This window comes from Apteryx mantelli, chromosome 6 (assembly GCF_036417845.1).
Source record: "Apteryx mantelli isolate bAptMan1 chromosome 6, bAptMan1.hap1, whole genome shotgun sequence".
Lineage (NCBI taxonomy): Eukaryota > Metazoa > Chordata > Aves > Apterygiformes > Apterygidae > Apteryx > Apteryx mantelli.
The window spans coordinates 7,590,947-7,612,756 of NC_089983.1; the positions used below are offsets into that span (position 1 = coordinate 7,590,947).

Sequence of the window (21,810 nt, forward strand, 5' to 3'; positions counted from 1 at the left end):
AGCAGAAGCTCACGCCTCAGCATGCTGCCACACACTCACCCTGGAGCCACTGGTTAAATTTGGACAAGCCGATGGATCACATGCTCCAAAACAAACATTTCCTGCAGGCTTCTGTAGTGCCCCTGAAGTATGGTTGCGCTCAGAAAAGACACTCTTTATTTTAACTTTATCCAGTTCGAATCACCAGCTTGCACCCAGAAGCAGACAGGAGGCTTTCAAGCTGCCTGAGACAGTGTAATTCTGCACCTTGAGAAACTCTAAGTTCTCTCCTGGCAAACGCTAGGGAGCAGGTTAGGTCCCTAGGGCTCCAGGTCATGTTCCTAGGGCAGGTGAAGTCCCAAGGGCTCCTTTTTTTTCCTTTTTTGCCAGGTGGAAGGAGCAGGTGAGGAGGGGGAAGGGAAGGGAAGAGAGAGAAAACGCGGTTTCAGCAAGGGGCAGCACCAGAAGGCAGGACAGGTAAAGCTGCGGAAGGATTTCAAAGTAAATGAGGAAGGAGAGCAGCTGGACGAGCTGCGGGGAGCGGGCTGGCAGCACGTCCAAGGTGCCCGGGCACCTCCTCGGCAGCGGGGCCACCTCGGGGTGCCGGCGCCCTGCCGTGGGCCTGCAGGGCCACAGCCGGTGGCTCCATCGCTGGGGCCCGCAGGGAGCTATGGGCTGAGGCAGACCCGGGCCCAGCGGCCGCGGCGTCTCGCGCTGCCTCAGAGGCCAACGGTCGCCGCCCCCGCCGCCAACGGCCGCCGCCCCCCGCGGCGCCGCGAGACGCCTCCGCCGCCAGGGGGCGCGCGCGCCCCGCCCCGCCCCCGGCCGCTCGCGCGGGGCGGCCTGGGAGCGCCCGCCCCTTCCCGCCAGGCCCCGCCCCGCCCCGCCCCGCCCGCCCCTCCGCGGCGCGGGCCCCGTCCCCTCGCGCTGTGCACGCGTCCGTGGCTGCGGCAGCGGCTGCGCGGTGCGGGAGCGGCCGGCGCAGCGCCTCCTCCCCGCTCCCCCCTCGTCCCTTCCCTTCCCTTCCGCGCGCGCGCTGCGGCTGGGGGCCGCTTCCCCTCCTCTTTCCCGTCTCCGACCCCGACCCTACCTGAGGCGGCGCTGGGCGGCGGCTCTGGCGGGGCCCGCTCGCTCCTCGCCCGCACCATGGCCGCGGAGCGCGGGGGCTGCTCCCTGGACGCGGTGCCGCTGCCGCCCGAGGTGCGCGAGAGCCTGGCGGAGCTGGAGCTGGAGCTGTCGGAAGGTGGGAGCGGGCGGCGCCCCGGCGGCGGTTGGCGCGGGGGCTGCGGCCGTTGGGGCGCCCGCGCGCGCGCGGCGGGAGCGGCCGTTGGGCTGCGTGGGGGAGGGGGGGGGCAGCCGTTAGGGCGCGCGGCGATTCCCTCCCTCCCTCCTTCCTCCGGGGGCTCCGGAGGGAAGCGGCAGGAGTCGCCCCGCGCCCGGGTGCGTGCGTGGTCGCCCTCCGCCTCGGCAGGAAGCCCGCGGCGCGTTTCCGCTGTCCGCCCCGTGACATTTGGCTTCGGGAGGAGGCCGGGAGGGCCGGCTTCCCCGGGAAGTGGGAGTAGCGGCTGGCTGCGGGGGGAGAGGAGAGGAGGGGAGAGGAGGGGCCGCTCCGCGCGGCGGCGGCTGGCGCCGGCGGTGTGCCTGGGCTGTGCGCGGGTGGCAGCGCGCCGCAGCCTCTTGCCCGAGCTCTCCCCGCGCCCGTCACCTTGCCGCTCTCCGGCGGCGGCGTTTGCGTTACACAGCGGTGCCTCTCGCTGCGCCGGAGCGCCGCTATCCCCCAGCTGCTTAGGGCGTTTCTCCTGTCCCCAAATCTACCTAAAGAGGTGGCGAGCGGCTTTAATACTGAGCTTGAAAGGCCCTGCGCCGTGTCCTCCCCCCCTTTAGCCTCTTCCTTGAATCCAGCTGCTTCTCCTCCGAGGTGTATTTCACCAAAGCAGTTGCCACGCTGTAGAATTCACAAAATACTTGTGGGCTCCTTAACTGCTTCCGAGAGGCGTTATTTCAGCGGATTGGTGTCCTCTGTTATCGGTCCCCAGTGCTGTGATTAAAAACGACGATCGAGGTGCTTTTAGAAGTATTTTAACTGGCGCTGAAATGTTTTTTCTGTTTAATCTGAAGTGCACTGAAATGTTTTCTGCTCTTCTAGAGCCAGAGGGCATTAAAGTGTCTCTTTAAATAGTTGTTTGAATACCAAAAGGAATGGGCAGAGTTGGGTCGCATTATAGTCTTGTGCTTGCTTGCTCTGGTCGATGTACCAGTTAGTATGCAGCTGTGGATCATCTGAAAATACCAAGATTTTAATGCATCTTTCTAGTAATAGCTAAAACTTTAAACTTCTAGCTACCGCTCTCTGAATAATTCTAAGTATTTTTATGCTTTCTTGTATCAAGTTTCTAATTATAGCCATTTTGAATTAAGCTTTTGTGTAGTATTATTACTGGCTCTTCAATCTTAATTTGGGAGACTGATCCAGAATAATAACTTGGACTAGAAAAACCTCTGTTGTGGAGGGAAGATTGTTACATTCCATGAGCTTCTCTAGTTAAAGAGCCTTTACTTGATCTGACGTGATAAATACACAGTAGCAGGCTGAGGTTGCTGTTTGACAATACAGTTAAGCCCTTCTCTTGACTTACTGTCCCCAAAATGGGGGGGAGGGTGCCTTTCCCTCCGCTTCTAGTCTTGTCTTTGGCAGTAACGATGCTTGCGTGGCCTCACGGGAATTATACTACACTATAAGCCAGGAGGAATTTTCTTGGAAGGACTGGGTTTTCTGCACATGAGTTCCTTGCCTTGGCCCACCATGCAGACAGGTAGGTGTGGGCACTTGTTGCAGGAGAACAGGCAAAGGGGGGAGGAGGAGGCCAAGACAGCAGTTTCTGGGAACAGTTAATTATTACAGTTTCACTAGCTACATGGTCAACCTGCACCTTGAAATAGGACAGCTACAGTCGCTATTGCCATGGTCCTGAGACATTTGGTCTGCTCCTCAAGTGTTGCAGTTTTCAGATCAGTACGTTCAGGTGGCCAAAACCCTAGTATACTAGCTGAAGTATCTAGTGGTTTAGGAAATGATTCACAGACCAGCTGTCCTTGCCTCAGGTGTGGACCCTTTCCTGCAGAGGCAGGGGAGAAGTATAGGATTAGTAGTTTTGAGTTTTCCAAGTTTAACCTGTTGCTGCATGTCTGTCAGAGTACTAGGAAGTAGTACCTGAAACATTTTATTGCTTATGCAAGAGGAGTTTGTATGACTTGTTTGAGTTGTAGGCAGTCACTGCCTGTGTGCTGTGACTATGCTTGGCAGAACAATTCTTTCTCATGTCCGTATTAGAGCGTACATCATGCAGGATAGTCTGGGATAGCCTTTTTTTTTTTTTTTTCCCCTCCTCCTTCCCTGTAGGAGTCTGCAATACGTTACGTCTGTGAAGCACCCAGAGTGATGGGGGTAAGCGTTTTAGCGTGGCGTATCTAATAATGGAAGTTTGTATTGCTGTATAGATGCTGGCATGGCTATGTGGTTGGATAAAATGCTAATGCTTCATGTAATACTTCAGGTGCTAGTGTTCTGTGATCGGTTGACGTTTGTATATGCTTTTTTTAATGGAGCTCTCCATTAATATTCAGAACTTGCCTACTTGGATGGGAAGGAATAGTGAATTAAGATTAGATATCTGCATTTTAATTTATGTAAAGTGGATACAAATTGTGTATAGTACTCTTCTGTACTTTTAAAGAAGTAAATTGATACTTGCAGAGACTCGGTTATTTCACTCTTCAGGGTGGGGTGGTATCCTGTTCTCAGGGAGACTCTCTTGGTGCTCTGGAAGTCTTAGTGCTGTGACAATGCAGCAGGTATTTCTGGCATAGCAACTGGAAGTACTCTGTAGTGCTTTAACAGAGATATCAACCTATAACAGAAGACCACTGTTAACTGCAACTTCCTGAAGCTCTCGGAAACCTTTTTATTGTATATACAGTGGTCTTCTGCACCTTGTTTGTAGATGTTGCAGTGGACTCCTGTCTTGGCCAGGGCCAGGTTTTTTATTTATAGATTATTGCAAAAGCAGGCAGACTTGGGGGTGTTAAATAGGGAATTTCTCATGCTGAATATAAAATAAAGAAGGCTATGCCTGTAAGGGTGTTATAACATGAGAGAGAGTGCGAGGGAAGGAAAAGAGGAGAAGAAAAGACCAGGAATTGGAGATTAAGTCCCTTTCTACTGTGTGTTGTTTAAAGCCAGCAAGAGAGAATTAGCTGTGCACTTTGTTAATTGTCATGTATGCTGTCTTGGGAATTATGTTCTCTTGATTAAATTATTTACATTTATACATAAGTCAGGAATATGAATATAAACTTCCTCCCATTTTGTCACAAGTTGTGGTAGTGAGATTTGGGAAATGTTTAATTGAGAAAAATGAAAACAGACAAAGCGCGTGGGTGCTTCTTTGAGACACCTGAAAATCAGAAGTGTAGCACTGTTGCTCATAAGGACTTTAGACAAGAATGGCGCTTTTGCTAGGATCTTGATAACGTGCCCTGTGAGGAGCTTTCCCCAGGTTCTCCTCTCTCCGTTGACAGCTACTTGTATTCTCCATGCCCTCGAAAAGCAATAGGTGAAAACCTAGAGTATTGCTATGTTGCATTGTTATATCAACATTGTATTTTTTTTTCTCTTGTATGTCTGTTACAGATGTGAAGACTGAAAGATCTGACCCAACCTTCTATTGGGGAGATCACGACAAAAAAAATTAAGTGATAGGCCACCAACTTATTGGTCTGCAGGCTGTGTGGAAGTTGTGTTAACCTTAAGACTGTACGATGCTGCAATAGAAAGATGGATACAGTGTTCTCTGTACAGCCTGGCAAGATCTTTTGTAAAAACATGAAAGTGAAGACATGAAAGTGCAGTACTTCAGATTTTTATTAGTCAGTGGTTTTTTTTTTCTTTTGTGCTCTGAAAGAGAGCTACAGGTTATAAGAGTGTTTTTTAAATTTCATCTGCAGTGGAGATTTTGTAGGACAGATCTCAATGTGCTTTTTTTAAAGCCAGTATCAGTTTTATGTTAGTGTATCACATACGTGTGTTTTCACACAAATACATTGATACATTGATTTTCATTAATATATGATGATTTTGAAGAACAGGTCTCATTTAGACACAAATGCTACTTGTTTAACTTATCCATTATTTAAAACCATGTTTTATTTGAAAGCTATGCCTCCGAACATCTTTCACCTGTTCTTTTGTGCAAAGGGCTCCTATTTTCTACCTTCATTCTTTTCAGAGCTTTCCCATTTTTTCCCCTGTAACTTTTTACATGGTACGTAGCTGCAATTTGCTGGCTTGTGTGACAAGACACATCTTTTGGGTGAGAGAAGCTTGTGAATCACCGGTTCTTTCTTCTGACAGAAATGCATCTTGACATTTTAAGAACTCTATGTGATTATCTATTTTCTGAAGAGCGCTAGGCAATACACTTCTGCCATTTGCTCACCTTCACTTCTACTCTTGTTCCAAGCCTAGGGGGTGAGGAATTGGAGCATTTTGCTTCTTTCAGACCATCCGTGCAAGGAAATGTGACTTGTTCCTTCATAATCCAAAGACAATATGAACATGGAGTGGAAGTAGTCACAGATAAAACTGTAGTATGTGTCCATGTAGTGTCGAGGAAGACCCATCCCACTGAGGCAGTTTGAGGTTTTTGTCTTCTAGAGTTGTTAAAAGTGGTGCTTCCCTCAGCTGGCGGTTCAGGATCTTATATGATTATTTTGACTGTGGTGATTTCTGGACTTGAACTTTTATTTTTCCTGTTTGTTGTAGTACTTGTTGGTATGTGGCTCTTACGAGACCGGGCCATTTGGATGCATAACGTATGGTTAGCATCCAGTAAACATTGCATAAAAGCTGAGAGAAAAATGTGGGTTTGGAGACTTTCAGGTGGCTGTTTGACCAGTGTGAATGTTACAACCCTTTCTGTTTGGTCTGTATTTCAGATCAACTCTACAAGTTAAGTATATGGAGTTGCTTTTTCTTCTTCTGTTTCTTAGGGATTTGTAGGTCAGACTTCTTCTGGAACTGAGTTGAAAATCCTGAAAATATTTTCCTACTTTAAAGAGGCTGAAGATCTTTTTCAGTCCAAATCAGTTCAGTTACTCCACTGATTGTCAGATGGGAAATTCTCTTCTTGATGCCTTCTGTCAAACAGGCTGTAGATAGAAATGGATCGCAGTGCAGTTTGCTGTCTTAATTACAACTTCATTTTCCTGTTTATTTGGGTTATTCTGTTTTCTATCCCTTAACACATCGCTCCAGAGTTTCTTTTATACCTGGTTAGGTATTAATGGAAAGCACGGCATTTTTAGTTTGCAGTTCAGATGGAAAGTCTGATGGGCAGGTTGCTCTGGTTCCTGATGAGATGTTTGTGTCTGGCTGGCCAAAAAGCTCACTTTTACATATTTTTGATCCAATTAAGTATTTCCCTTTTAAGAAAAAGTAAAAAAAAAATGTGTTTGACAGCGTAACTTAGTCATATTAATTTTTAGTACGTATAAATATTTCAGAAATAGATTAGCTTTTTGTCTGACTGTTCTGGCATCTTTTGAGATACTGCAGTTAGTATGGTGCGTGCATCTAAATGGAAAAGGATGTCAGCTACCAAGGGTTTTTTGAAAAATATGAACATATTTGATGGCTAACTTTTTTGGCTATTCTTTGAATCTTACAAATACTTTCTGTAATGACTACCAGCTAGTAAGTATTAGCTCCTGCTAGCTGTCATGTCAGTTCTTAAAATTTTGATTGCAGAATATTTTTCTGGGCAGAACACCTTTCTTACAAGACATAATCTTCCAAGACTGTTGGGGGTTTATTGGCAAACTTTTCTCCGGGCTGTGCTGAGTATTAAGCCCATTTATATCTTACACGTGTAGAGAAAAAAAGCGTTGCAGTGTCATAGCTGAAAAGTTTAACTTATAAATTTTGTTACACTAGCAATATTGATGTGCTATTAAAATATCGTACGTGAAATCAGGCAAGGGAGATGCATATTTATTTTTACCTTGCTTCCTTGTGATAAAGCATGGTATTTGGGTATTTTCTGATTTTAAAGTGATAGCTTTCTGTTACAGGAGTCTGCAAAAAGTATGTCTAAGCTGCAGCTGTTTACCATTTCTGTGATCATTTTCAAACTTGGCGATGAATGTAATGTGAAGCTGTCAATGTGAAGAACTACTCGAACTGGAGAGAGGCATGTGCCTTGCAAGAGGACGGCAATTCGTGAAACTTGACCTGCAGCATCTCTGTTACTTAAGTTCTGGGCCTCTCCTACAGAAACTGTTAATTGTGGGATGGTAGTGGAGCTTGCCAAATGCCCAGTGGGTCTGACTAAGTCTACAAAACTTGTTCTCACACGTCGCACCTTATGCAGGTCTCAAGAACTGATTGGCTAATGTGCTTACAAGCTATGTGGATCCCTTAGATCCTGTTTGTAACTGAAATAAGACACTATACAAAGGGAAGCAGGTTTCTTATTTGTTTTTTTTAATTTATTCATTTCCTTTTGCAGTTGTACCTCATGCTGATTCCCACTCGCGTCACGTTCATTTTCCACCAGTGTTATTCTGATCCCTCCCTCCCTTTTTTTTCATCCCATGTTCCAGAAGGCAGTTGAATAAGGTACCCATCTTAGCTGGGAGTATCTTTACATTTTTTATTTTTAGCTGTTTTCGATGAAAGCAGTCCTGTGAAGGGACTTTAAGCCTAGAAAAAGCATAAGGAAATTCTGTCTTATTTTGAAGTCTGTTGCCTCCAACTTATTTAGGAGTGAGGGGCTTTAGGGCTTACAAGGAAGGAGTAAAATACTCTCTTATCTTGAGCACTTCAAGAAAACAGAAAATGCACAACCAGGAGAGATGGCAACTCCAGATCATCAACCTTCTTTCTGGTCAAAGCAGGATTTCAGACTCAACTGGTTGGGTCCTTGAGGTTTTTATTTGTCTGTTGGATTTCTGCTATAGTTAGCCAATGTTTAAAGTGGAAGAATGTAAAATATTCTTTGTCTCTTTGAGAACCAATTCGCTATTGAATGGTTGACTGTAGTTGCTGGAGATTGAAGTTGAAGACTTAAGTGGCAGCTCATTGTGTTCCTGGGAAATATCTTAACCCGTTACTGGCCTGAATGGCAACAGTAATAACTGTAAAATGCTGGATAGATCTTCTTTAATGGAGCTGTACTCAATAGTGGGTGGTTTTGTTTTGTTTTGCCTCCTTTAGGTAAAGTCTGAGATTTGCAAAACCGTGTAGAATAGTCATCATGAAATATTTAGCTAAAACAAGGGCAGCATTTGTCAGATATTCCTTTAGAAGGCTTGTCATTCTTTTTTGTATTGCCTTGGCAAGGAAAGTTAAATTCTCTTGAGGAGCAGCAGTATGATGGCAGCTTCTATTTAAGAGAATTAAAGGAGAAGCATTTTCTTCCATGTGTTCCCATCCAGAAGTAAGCTTCCCTTAACATCATAAATGCATACATTTATGAAGTAAACAGAGCTTTATAAAATTAGTGTTGAATACTGTCATCTATTCCATTTCCTTAACCCCTCTCACCCTGCAAACCTAACCCAAGCTCTGCCAGCTTTGACAGCCTAAAAGGATTTTTTAGTTTGCTAGTTAAATTGGTGTTTGTGAGAAGTTTTTCTTAAAGGAAGAAATTATTCTTCTAAAACTTTTTATTTGATTAATGAAGGGCTATAGATTTTTTTCTTTCTTTCTTTCTTTTCTTTGCCTGAATACAGAATGATACAGGTAGCCAGCTTGGTCAGATTTTATACCACTGAGTCTTATGAGTTACAGATACGTCACCTGTTACTGGAAGAAAGATCTTTTTGCTATACTTATTTGCAAATATAAAAGCAAAACAGTTTGATCATCTCTTTCTCTCTGTTTACACACTGGGCATTTGGTTATAAAGAACCCACGTATTTTCCTTGTAATAAGTATCAGTGTTTGGTGATTTCTTGTCACAAGGTTTGTATCTCTCGAGGAAGCATAAACTTGTTGCATTCTCCTCAAGTTTCCTGAAGTGAAGATTATAGACCCAAATTTGAGGTACTACCGTAGGATGTATCTGTATGGTTTTGCTGTGCTGATTAGTGGGTTATGCTGAAGGAAGCAGTTCTGTAATGCGGAATTCAGGGGACCAAGTTGAAATCTGTGGCTGAACAATTAAAACCTCCAAATCATCACGCTCTCCATCTACATTTCTCTCGCTATTTTATCATCGTCTTTGTTGTTTCCCACCATTCTTTCCCTAGCATTACTCAAAAGGACACAAAAATAGCTCTTGGTTGCAACTCTTCCCCAAAAGTCCTGTTGAAAAATGCGTTATGTTTGGCCTTCCTGCTGCCCGAGTACCAACATATTATCTCCTTGCATCAGAAGTCAGCCAGCTAACTCTTGGGTAAGCATGCCCATATACTGACAAGCTTCCAGCTTGGGGGATGTCTTTTTTCATTGCCTGGATGCTAGCAGGTAGCCACCAGGTGGGTGCTGCTCTTCAACCACAGGATTGAGGAGACAGGGCTTCAGGTGCTGGTGGACCGAAGGGCTTGCTGAGAGGATTACGTGATGTCTGCAAGAAGTGTTTTGGACAAGCTTGATTTTAATGGATTTTTGGTCAAACCTCTTGCTCTGTAATCTCTTTTCTATCAAACCTCCTTTGATCTTTTTTTGTTTGTTTTTGTTGTTGAAGGTCATGTGTCTTGTAGCAGGGATCTATGATAAGCTTAGGGACAAGACAGTGGAGGAAAGAAGGAAACTCTTAATCTTCCATGACATATTTTTACCTTCTGAGGTCAAGATGTTTCTATTCAATAGCAGGCACTTTTGGTCAAATATTCCTCCAGGACTCCAGCAAGAACCGACTGACAAACTCTGCCTCTTGTAGTGTGCCTAAATAGAAAAAAAACAGAAGTATACTAGTAGCTGGTGTCAAGCTAGCTTTTCACTATAATTCATTGTGGCTCAATTAAAAACAAATTTTTTCTATCTTTAACTTTCTCTTTTTCCCCACTTTTCTGGTTTCTTTCAGTTCTAGTTATCTTTATTTCTAGACTGGCTTTCAAAATAAACTGTTGAAGGTTGTGAGGTAATATTTCCCTATTTATCCTTAAAACAATATTCCACGCTCCTGCAAAACTGCAGGCTGATCACACACACACACACTCTTGAAACTTTGTATACATATATATTTACGTATATAGGGGAAGTATCAGTTTAGAAGCCAGCTCCTTCCTTCCCACCGGGAAAGAATATAATGCTGGGATTCTGCTGCTTCCTTTCTGTCCTATTATCCTTTGTTTGGTGGGTTTCTGATTAAATTTTGGGGCACCCTTCTGCTTCTGGGAGAAAACTCATTTTTTCCATTTCCCTTCTTTCGCACAAAGCGCTCTTAGTTTTTACAATGAGGATCTTGTGTTTGCCATGCTTTTCTGCTTTCTCGTTGCTGTGAAGGAAGCTGGAAGTTGTCTCTTTCTGTCCCCCAGCTCTGTTTTTGGGTGCTGTTTCACCAGACAGCTGAACTAAATAAGCAGCGATTGCCCCAAAGGGAAATTCCTGTGCCCCCAGCTCTTCTCTTGAGCTAGATCTGGTGTCTGTCTGCTGCGGTACAGTGGCAAAAAGTTAATGTGAGAGAAAGTGAGTATTTTTTAACTAGGTTAGTGAGCTGAACTGGCTTATCATTAATCAGAGGGGCTCCCAAGCTAGCGGGAACGGTTAGATTCGGGGGAGAAGGATGAAGGAGGACACCCATACTTTGTCACAGCCGCGTTCTCCTGACAGTTTCTGTACCCCCTGTGCCAGGGTGCTCTGCATCATCATGTATCTTTAGAGTTACGATCCCAATATAACGAAAAGAGGAAGGCTTCCAGCTCACTGTTTGTGTCCTATGACAACTTCAGACCTTTTACCTTTGGCTTCGACCAGGCATCTTTTTGGCAGAAACAATCCATACGCTTTAATATTGTACCAAGAGGAAGCTGAGGGTGAGGATGCTGCTGGCTTTTGTGACCGTCAAGATGGTTTTGCTTCCTGGTGTGAAGACCGAGTTCTGTTCCAGTCCCATGATACGAGATCTCTGAACTGTCTGGCATGCTAAGGAGTAAGGAAAGTTAAGAAAGTGAAAGAAAAAGCATGTCAGAAATAGCGTGTCATTAAAACACGCTGGGAGGCAGCATTAGAAACACATTCAGAAAAAATATGTTTATTTACACTTAAGCCTATTTTTGTTTAAAAACTTTAATTTGCTTATAAAATATTTTTTTGCTTATACATTTTTTGTATTTGCTTATTAAATTAGCTTATTTGAAGAAGGCAAGTATTTACATTTGGGCACTCTTTACTAAATTTTTTTTCTCTGTTTATTTACTAGGCAGAAACACAAGGAAGCTTAAACTATGTAAAGCAGCTAGTTGAGAGTGCGGTATGTTGTGCGAGTTACAACGGCTGTATTTTGAGACTTCTGCAAGCTGCGGATTCTTTATCGCTTCTTTGTTTATAATGACCTTTGGGTTATACTTATGCGTAGTGAAATACATGGCCTTGAAAATTCTTAGAAATCAAAACTGATGAAGCCAGAGTTCCCTCTTAAGCAAGAGTTAGATGGCTTTTTTTTTCCCCTTGCTCTTGTGCAGCTGAATTCCCTGTTTGCTTCAATACAGTCTGCTTGACTTTTTATACTTTACTCAAAGGATACAAATGATGTAATGACTATTCTTGGCTGCTGTGGGTTTGTGTGTTGTTAACATTGTCAGGAGCAACTTTTAAATGCATTTGCTGGTTAAAAGTTTCTCTTCCTCGAGTGGTTTGGTAAACTGAAAAAAAGGTACTTCTGGGATGGTCAGCTCCTGAACCGTGGCTTGATACGCCAGTCTCGGCAATGGCGCAGGATTAAAGAGCTCATGCGTGCCCTTGTCCGTGTGCTCCCTTTTCAGCGATGCCGACCTTGTTTGTGAGGCTTTGCTATTCTTCTTGAATAATGCAGTAAACTGCTCTAACACAAAAGCGTTGCTATAATAATTGACTAATGTGACTGTGCGACAGATGAGGGGACGTGTTATAGGAATGGGTGTTTTCCATCAGGAAATACTTTCTAATTAAAGAATACCTTTTTAAAGAAGAAAGAAAAAATAGTGTGCTTGGAGCAAATGACAGCTACATTTCTAGACTTTTCACACTTGTGATGCCAGGGTTAGAGAGATCAAACTATTGCTTACATGAATACAAAGTGATTGCTTTCCTCAAAACTTGGGTTTTAGCAGATATGGACACTATTCTGTTTTGATTTTATTTTCATAGGGCATCAATATGTAATGTTATCAGTGCCTGAGATTCACTATTAAGCTATAGCAAATGACAATCTTCCCTTCCTAATGAAAGGTATTTTTCAGATGTTTTGCAGAATACTCGGATTCTGTTAATTAAACCAATAACTTTCATCGCTGAAATACTTTCAGCAGTAGAGCTGTTTGCAGGAGGCAAGGGCTGCTCCAAAGACTATATGAAGAAGAATGGCTACAAAAGGTACCTCTGTAGTCATCGCTGTTTCCTGGTCAGAGTGAAATTCTTCTGACCTTTCTTTTAACAGTGGAAACAACAGCCTGCTCTCAAAAACTACAAAAACTCTTGCCTCATTTTCTGCCAGGAAGAAAAAGGGAGCTGGAACCACGTGAAACAGGTGATAACCTGTATCTCATTACTGTAAATCAATAATCTGCCTCTGAGAACTGCTCGGCTAATAGTCGGGCAAGATTTTACCAAACATAGCCAGATCCTGAAAGATAGGGAGGGAGCTTTGTTTGTCATGCTTTTCCAGCATTAGTGACAAAAAAAAATTACTTGTGCACTTCCTGTATCAATTCTTATTTGGCAGATGGAATAATTGACCCGGGTCTGACAGAGGTCTAGGAGCGACGTTAGCATGATTCTCGGTTCTTGGGAGTTTCTGTTCCTCTTAAACTCTTGTTGTCTGTAGGGGGGTCTCATATTCTGTGTTGGTCTAATAGTCTAATAGTCTAATCTTACATTACCCTTAAGATTATACATAAAACTTTACATATTAATATTGCCGTGTACAAATCCTGATTACATATTACTTTTGCCCTGGCAAGTTGTATGGGTCTTAAAGTTTGGTAAGCCTATGTGTTGCTAAATCCTAGCAGGATAGGTGTGATGATAAAGGTAATTTACAGACTGGTTTGAGTTGAGGGAGCTGGAAGAACAGCATGCCTAGAGAGTAGCAGGGAATAAAGGAGGCCTCACACTTTTTAAATAGAAACTTTATATAAATAAGACTTGACAAATTCAGTAACTGGCTGGCTACCAACACAAGTGCCGTAACGCTGATCCTTCTGCCCTGGCGGGACCAGTGTTGCCTCAAATGTGTGTCCATTCAGGTATGCATCCAGAGGAGAATAAGTACAGCTTACTACTTAAAATATAATTTTAAATATGCAAAACTTGTGCACAGCTAATATCTAACAATTTGTTTCTATGATCACTCATGTTTTTTGTTCTATACCCACTTGATTGCATCTTGGCATCTTCCAGCTGGTAAGCTCTTGCCTCAGGATTGCTTTTACTATTTATTTGAGTGGTGCTTCTCACACTAGAGCTTTTCCTTTTGGGGCCATTTCGGTCACTGTGGTATTACACAAATAGGTAGACTTTTACTGATTGCATAGGCAATTGGAAAAAGCCTGTTCTTGGTTTTATGCAATGCAATAACTAGTCTGTCCAGTGTCTTCAGCGCTAGTGACAACTCACTAGCTTTTCAGAAGCTTTGCCTTTTTTAATGAATATTTGATAGTTGTGAGGCGAACTAAGATATTTTATGTTTAACTTGCATTTTTTGAGCAGTTTTCTGCAGTGCTTTAATCTTGCTTGCCACGTTGATAGGGTTTTAGAAGTTCAAGAAACTGAATTGCATCTTTTCTGAGCATTCATGCATATGCTAATTTAATGTTATTCTACATTAAAGTCCGCAATGATATTTTTTGAATAACAAAGATTATACATTGTAAACGAGGTAGATTGTATCCCTTATAATATAATTCAATGCCTGAAGCTCAATAGCTGCTTCTCTAGCATGTTGGTAATACCGCTATGTACAGCAGTGGAAAAGTGTGATAGCAGGATAAGCGCTTCTTAATGAGTGGGGGATATGAACAGCTGTGTTATAACAAACTTTTGAAAGATACTTTCATTACAGAGAAACACTTCTGACAAGTATTCTGTGACCTATTCGTTTTCTTTCCTTGCTATTCTCCAGTGATTTTTTTTCATTATTGACTATTATTCACTGAGCCTGTTAGGAGTTATCGTCATAAAATAATGGCGACACTGGCAAAGGCATAGCAAGAGGTGATCTTGCAGTGTTCAAACAAGCAATGTTTTGAAAATGCAAAATAAGGAGAGATTGAATTGGTAGGAGATACTTCACTGCGATGACTGAAATATACTGTTGGATGGATGGACTCCTGCAGTATTGATATTACGAAGATTGTGTTAATCGCAGAATAGATTCTCAGTGCCCTTGTATAAGGGAAGTCCTGAACTTCAAAACTTGAGACTTTATTTTTCAGTCGTGTTCATTAGAGATTGTATTTGGTAGAATGACCCCATTAAAATTGTAATTATTGCTGTATAGAGACTGCTGCCTAGATTTGCGCTAGGAAGATAGCATTGCTGTTCACTGGAAAAAGACCGCTGTCGTGTATAATTAGCGGACGTATCTTTGGCAAAATGTTTCAGATTATTTTAAATGAAGGTGTTTCTGTAAGCATGACACTTTTCCACTGTGACCAGAAAAAAAAGATCGTGTTGATGCGATACCTTTTTGTAAAAATGTGATGGTAAAGTAGCAATTCTTCTGTAGCTTTACGCTTTTTTTAGACATTATTATTAGCAATGAAATAGTTTACATTTAATGGAAAGAAACTATAGGGTGTTTAATGCTGAATGCCAGTAGATTTTATTTTAAGATTAAGGAAACTTGTGTTTAAAAAAAAAAAAAAAAAACTGTCTTATTAGGTTCCATATTAAGAATGTTACAAACTTCCAGTTCTTGCAGGAAGGGATTTTTTTGGTAGCTTTTGTAGTGAATTTTATTTTTGACTACAATAAACAAAATAATCCTAGGACCCTAAGGAAAACCTGCATGAAAAATATGGGCTTTAAAAGTACTTTTTTTTTTTTTTTTTTTTCCCTAGCTACAGTGACTTGTACAGTTTTTCAGGAATGGTGCTGATGGCTAACATGAATACTCAGAATATTTTGCTTTCGGTCTTAATTTTTCTAAGATGAAGACTAAAACAATGTTGCTTCAAAGAGTATGGGATGGGGGAGAACAGGGAACCTTGGCAACTGTGAAAGCTTAAGGCTTTCTAAACTTAAACTATCTTACATAAATTAGGAAGTAAAAATCACCTTCTAAATTTGAGAAAATCATTTTAGCCGTTGAAAAAACACTTAAGTGGCTAATAGGAATGTAAGAGGCTTTGAAATTGTTATCCACTTGTGTCGGCTTTTGAGTGTTTTAAACGCGTGGTTTCTGGATTATGTGAGATATACTGGAAGAGCTGAGAAGTAAGATAATTATGGGAAACTCCGATCCCTTAGTGCCTGAGAGAAGCTAAAAAGGGAGCTTCTCTTTTCCCACAGACCAAGATACATGCAAAGAAAAAACTGGCACATGTAAAATCAGAAAAGTTTGAGAATATTGATAAAATTAAAAGTGTAGAATTTGGGTTGAAATGGAGCTGTTAATGGTATAACAAGATAATTTTCTTGAGAAATAAGTTGCTTTTCCAAAAGAGAAATCTCGTACAAACACATGTATGAAAATTGTGTTGGGCTAATTTTGTAGACTTATTTGAAGATGTCAAAGTAATGGATAGTAGGGAAATCAATGCAACTCAGGCCCTCTCAAGTATGTCCTACTGGGCTTCTGAACAGGCAAAATATTGCAGGAGTTAAAAGCAAAATCTTCTCATGAATTAGTAAAAGTCATGGTAAATGGCTGGGTAGCAGCTTTATTGGAATTTTTTCCTCATATTAGTGAAGACTGGGGAACTTCTGAGAAACCTAATCAAGCTAAATGAATGAGCAAAGCAGATGAAACTTAACATTTGCACAGGAGATATCAAGGGCTTCTGTGTATTGGATTGAATGGTATCTAAATTGATTTAAAATTCCTTAGCTGTTTATAAAATGCAGTAAGGTTGTTAAAGTGATCATCAATCAAAATGAAGGGACTAATTATAGCATTCTGAAATCCTTAGCACTAGGGGTATCTGTAATTTTTTATATTAGCTGTGTAGGGACTTCTGTGTTCTAGTCTATAATAATATCCATCCCTGAAGCACTGGTCCCTTGTGAACAATAATGACTTTGTCTTACGGATGTTTAAACCAATTCATCGAACAATTTAAACATGATTTGTGGTGTCAATCTAAAAATGCCAGTGCATTTCATTCCTTATCTCAAAATCTTGAAAGTTAGTGGTCCTCCTCAGTAGAATTGCAGGAGTCACCATCATAAAAGTGTTTTTTACATAGTGACTGTTGCACTGAACACCCTCCCCCAAGAATTTCATGGCTTTCAGACAGAAGAGTTCGTTTTTGACATTTGTGCTGTTCTATGACTGTGCCAGAGTCCTTTTTGGTGAGAAGCAAATCTAAATATTGATTGCATAGCTTTTGTGCTGCTTTCCTGAAAATGCAGTGTTCAGACGTCAGGGGCAAAAAAAATCTTTTTCGTAAGACAGTTTTGGCTTTGTTCTGAAATTTACAGATTTGCTAATCTGGGTCTAGACTTGTGTTTAACAGCAGTATGTTAAACAAACCACCTAATCTGCCTGGCTGAGAAAATGCTTCTATTTTGTGCAGAGCACTTCTGTAACGCAGCATTTGGAAGGGTAATGTCTGTGGTGCCTTGAGTTTGCCAAGGTTTTTGGAGGTAAGTCTCAATCTGTTGCTTCAGACTAGGGCTACTTCGCTAATGAATTCCCACACCGGAACTTTTTATGTTCCAGTTCTTAATTTTAAGTGCAAGAGCCTGAATAAAAAAAATAAGACTCATCTGTAGACAGCTTTATTCTGCAGGCATCTGGAAACTGTTTAAATGCAACTTAGACACGGTGAAAATAGATCTAGGTGGTTTCTTTGGAGATCCTGCCTTCAGTGCAAGCAGTGACATCTCATTTTTTTTAATCATTGTGTAGTCCTGCTTTTTGTACTGCCTCCAGTCCCAGGCATTCAGCAGCTGCTGTTTCAGCTTCATCAGATTGCGAAGACATGGGAGGTGCTGCCTGGAGGTCTTAATGAGAGCCTGGAGATTAATCCACGCTTGGAGACTAATCCAAATTTAGGATAAGGTGCTTTTTTTTTTTTTTTCCATACTGTAACATATCTGAATAAGACTATTCTGAGTATAAATGAATTCGGATCTTCTATTTTAGGAGGAAAAACTTTGATCACGAGACACCAGGCTTCACAACTACTGCAGTTCTGTACCCCAACTGTGACCTTCCTGTTCTTGCATTCTCTTCCTGCCTCTTTCTGAAGCCTGTCCCATCTTGGCAAAACAATTAAAAAAACTATTCAATATTCTGCTCACTGAACAATGTCTCTTCAGTGCACTGGATGAGTCAGATGGCTTGTTGAAAAATAAATGTGATCATGTAGATTGTCTGAGTGCTTGCACGCAAGGGACTGCATTGGATGGAATGGACGGGCTTAAGTCTGACATTTTCGAACTCTGATATTTGCCTTTGTAGCTTTAATGTTTGTCCAGATTTGGGTTTTGTGCAACCAGACTTTGGGCTCGGATTTCTAGAGGAGACGGTACTAGGCTTCACTCTTATGGCATCAAATATGTGAACCTTTATATATCCTTTCAAAGGGATTGCTTGCAATCTCATTTTAATAAAGCGATTTTAAGTGATTAAGTGATGAGAAATCACTTACTAGTGATAGCTTCTAAGGAGGTGTTGTGAAAGCTGGTGGTAGTAGGAGAGCTTGAAAAACCATAAATGTCTGCTCTTGAGCTGAAGACTTTTCACTTGTATTTCATCGGTGGCTAGGGCAAAATAGTCTATCGCTGCTTGATATTTCCTCTTTTACTCTGGGCCAAGGGATGTTGCGCTACATGCTGACTGTGGGACTCAACAGACCTTTCCATGAGCCAATTCCAATCACTAACTTACAAGAAGACTAATTCTCCCTGCCCGTCCCATTTTTGTTCTTCATTTGTTTCTGCAGGGCTGATAAGCTCAGTCAGGTTGCGGAGGGGTCGGAGTGCTGGAGCCGCTGCGGAGTTGGGGCAGAGCCGTTGTCCGGGGCGCACTGGAGGGGAGCAGGCCCGCCTCTTCCAGCTGCAATCCTGCGCCGCGCAGCCGCACCCTTCGCCTCCTTGCCAGAGCGAAAAATAGTTGTGCTGCCGCACCCCTCCTCGGCCTCCCTCTTAATGAACTGAAACAATCTTCAGCGCATTTAAATGTCCTTTCAACAACACATGCAGTAATAACAACAGTACCAAATGTGCCTACCACGTTTGGCTTAACTGGTGGGTAAAGCAGCATGGTATGGACATGGGCAAGATGCAAAGGAAGATGGAGAAAGCCCACGTGAAAAAAATAAGGAAAATCTCTTGAATGAGTTATCTGGCTTCAGCACTCGTGATTGTTCTAGTACAATTACATTTTATGTGCGTTTTATTAATATTTCTGTGGGGGGGGGATCTCAAAATTGAAAAAGAGTGCGGGTAATGAAAATGAGGATCCAGTTACCCTTAGGGACTGAGAAGATGTAACAGCTTGCTGGTGCCAAAAAAAGCTATGTCAGTTCATTAACTGAACAGAAAACCTATCTGCCACAAAGTGAATAGTTCTGGTTTTTTGTTAACTTGCCAGGTTAGTCATTTAATTCAGCATACCTTGTAATCACACACGTTCTAAGGCTGACATATAGAAAGATGCAGTGCCTGGGAAACGTAAGTAGGGCTAGTGGTTCTTTGAGCAGCAATACTTATTCAATTGACCTCTGTGTTGTGTTGACATACTTGGAGAAATTCATCTGTTTCCTTTAGATCCTACTTCCTTAGTATCCTTTGGTCTTGGCTCAGGATCTTTCCTATTTGTTACGCCCTTTCTTTTCTGTTAAGTACATGCTGCCTTTTAGGATTTTCTCCTGCCTATTGCTGCTGCTGAGACTGCAAATGTATATTGAGAGAAAGTCTATGATCTTTTATTTGAGATACAGTTTTGTACTCCATATACTGCAGCCACTCTCCCACTGTGATCAACAGTGGATGACTGCTCTCTCCTTTCTGACCTGAAGCCAGACTTTGTCCATATGAGGACTGTATTGGTGGCTTCTGTGAGAAGAAAATATTGTGGTTAGGAAAAACAAGCTCTGACAATACAGTGAATTGTCTAAGTAGTCATCGTTCTCACTGACCCGATTTGGAGAGAATTATTTTCCCAGACTCAGGAAAGTAATATATTGGCCACCAAGAAACCAGAGGCTTACTTTGGCAGATTATAATGACTAGGGCGATTCTATTTTGCATAACTGGAGGCGGGTGAAAATTAAAGGTATGAACACTGCAAGAACAGGTGAGGAACTATCCTCTGTAGTTAAAAATGTTGTCGTTCCCAGGTTCTGAGCACAGAAACATTAAAGAGTCTTTTGAAAGTTAGATAAGATTCAATTGGATGGCTTTTTTTTTTCTTTTTTCTTTCCCAATTCACAGGACAACGTGTGCCTGTGGAGAGATCTTCAGTCACTCAAAGAAAACATACAATAATTAAAGGGGTGACTTTTGTTTTAAGGTCTGTTTTTGATGCCTACCAAAAGTAACTATAAAGATGCATGACATAGAAATCAATGTCAACTTATGTAAATTAGAAACTTGGAGCTAAAGGTCAGAATAAAAATATCTATGACACACTGAGACTGAAAGAAGAATAAATATATCAAGAAAAAAGAAGCCTGAGAAATACTGGATTGTAACCATATGGAAATTGTAGAGTTCTCAATTTGGGAAAGGCTAAAGTACTTGATGAAATTCCCTGTTAGGGATAGGGAAGGGGTAGAAGATGCTATATGCCTTTTTTTAGCAGTAATTGAGAATGTTAAGCCTTGTCTACTAGAGTGAGACCATTTTAAATCAGCAGCTGAGGGCACCATGTATTCAAAAGTTCTTGATAAAGGGGAAAAAGAAGGCCAGTGGAGATTTCTGAACTGCTGATGTCCAATATCTCAAAGGAGGTTATCCAGGAGATGGAGTCAAGCTCTTCATAGTGGTGCATGGAGGGAGGATGAGGGGCAATGGACTTAAACTGAAACAAGAGAGGATCTGGCTGGGTGTAAGGAGAAACCTTTTCACCACGAGGGCAATCAAGTGTTGGAGCAGGTTGCCCAGAGAGACTGTGCAGCATCCATCCTCAGAGTTTTTCAAGTGCTGACGGGTTAAAGCCCTGAGCAACCCATTCCGACCTCTTAGTTGACCCTGCTTGTAGCAGGAGGTTGGACCAGAGACCTCCTGAGGTCCCTTCTAACATGAATTACTCTATGATCGTGTGTTAATTTTTCAGTAGAGCCGGAAGAGAGGAACTACTTCAGGAAGGCATAGCTTGTGCAAGGCAGGAAAAAGGCTTAAGAAGTCAAGGAATCCTCCACAGCTTTAAGAGAACCATTAAATGGATGACTCGGAGGGAATTCAGATGCACTGAATAACACAGGCATCTTTCGGATAAGAGATGGGCATATCCTAGGACAGGATGAGGAGTCTGTGAATAGGAAACACTTGTGAATCTGTCTTGTTCATATGGACCTAGTAATAAATAGCTGCCATGGGGGCAAGAGGAGATAGTGAGGGAGTAGGGGTGGGAGATGCGAGGACCTGAATGCCCTGCGGGAGAGCTTTGACAGTTTTCTTGGTCTTCGGCTACAGCAAGTTTGTGAACCACTGGCCAAGGCAGCTGATGTTCTCACTGAATACATCAGCAGAACTCCTCTAAAAGATTGTAACAGCTCTCTAACGGTGTGTGCACATCTGCTATTGGGAAGCTGTTTGCTTCTGCTGCCTGCAACCCGGAAAGATGGAGACAATGCGGAGAAATAGGAGAATACGTTAAGGATTTAGGCTTGCAAGTTCTGCTTCGACTGACTTCATTCAGAAGGAAGCTAGATAGTGCCTCTGTGGAAAGCAAAGGTGATGAGGCCTACAAAGCTGTCACAGCAGGGAACAGTAAGAGGCAGCGTCTGGAAACATAACCTCACATGAGAAGTAAGCACCTGTTTTTAGTGACAAGAAATACTGCAACACCTTTTCTGCTATTAGAATACTTGAAATCAAGGTGAGATGTATTCCTAATGATACTGTTGTTCAAACACAACTTTTGAACTTGCCGTTAAAGCCCACTGCAGTTTAAAGGCCTGCATTAGGAAGAGTATCAACTAGATAAACCTTCTCTACAGTGTTGACCAATACTGAGGACCTAGCTAAGGGATTATGTCTTTCTGTCAATAATAAACTTAATGTATCTGATCCTGCTTTATAAAAACTAGTTTTTAAGGAATGTTGCATGAGATGGGGAGGAGCCATTATGGCTTAGGAATGTATTTTTTCTAAAAGCTGAATCCGTCATTTTTGGGGAAGTCTTACAAAGCTCAATACAAGTTATTTTTGTTAATCCGTTGAACATCGAGGTGTAAAAACAGGTCACTAGTCATAATTCCCATTCTGAAAAATGCTGTGTTTGTGCAAATTCTTAA

General features: G+C 42.1%; 1 protein-coding gene across 3 annotated transcripts in view; it reads left to right on the forward strand.

Annotated features, from left to right (window-relative positions):
- The first annotated feature begins 1,110 nt into the window (after positions 1-1,110).
- The window catches only part of DIP2A (disco interacting protein 2 homolog A), a 128,890-nt gene continuing 108,190 nt past the window's right edge, over positions 1,111-21,810 (forward strand). For all 3 annotated transcript variants that reach the window (XM_067298694.1, XM_067298695.1, XM_067298696.1), the window contains exon 1: positions 1,111-1,222. In XM_067298694.1, the coding sequence (XP_067154795.1) occupies positions 1,126-1,222 (97 nt within the window). In that variant the 5' untranslated portion in view covers positions 1,111-1,125. The remainder of the gene's footprint in view (positions 1,223-21,810) is intronic.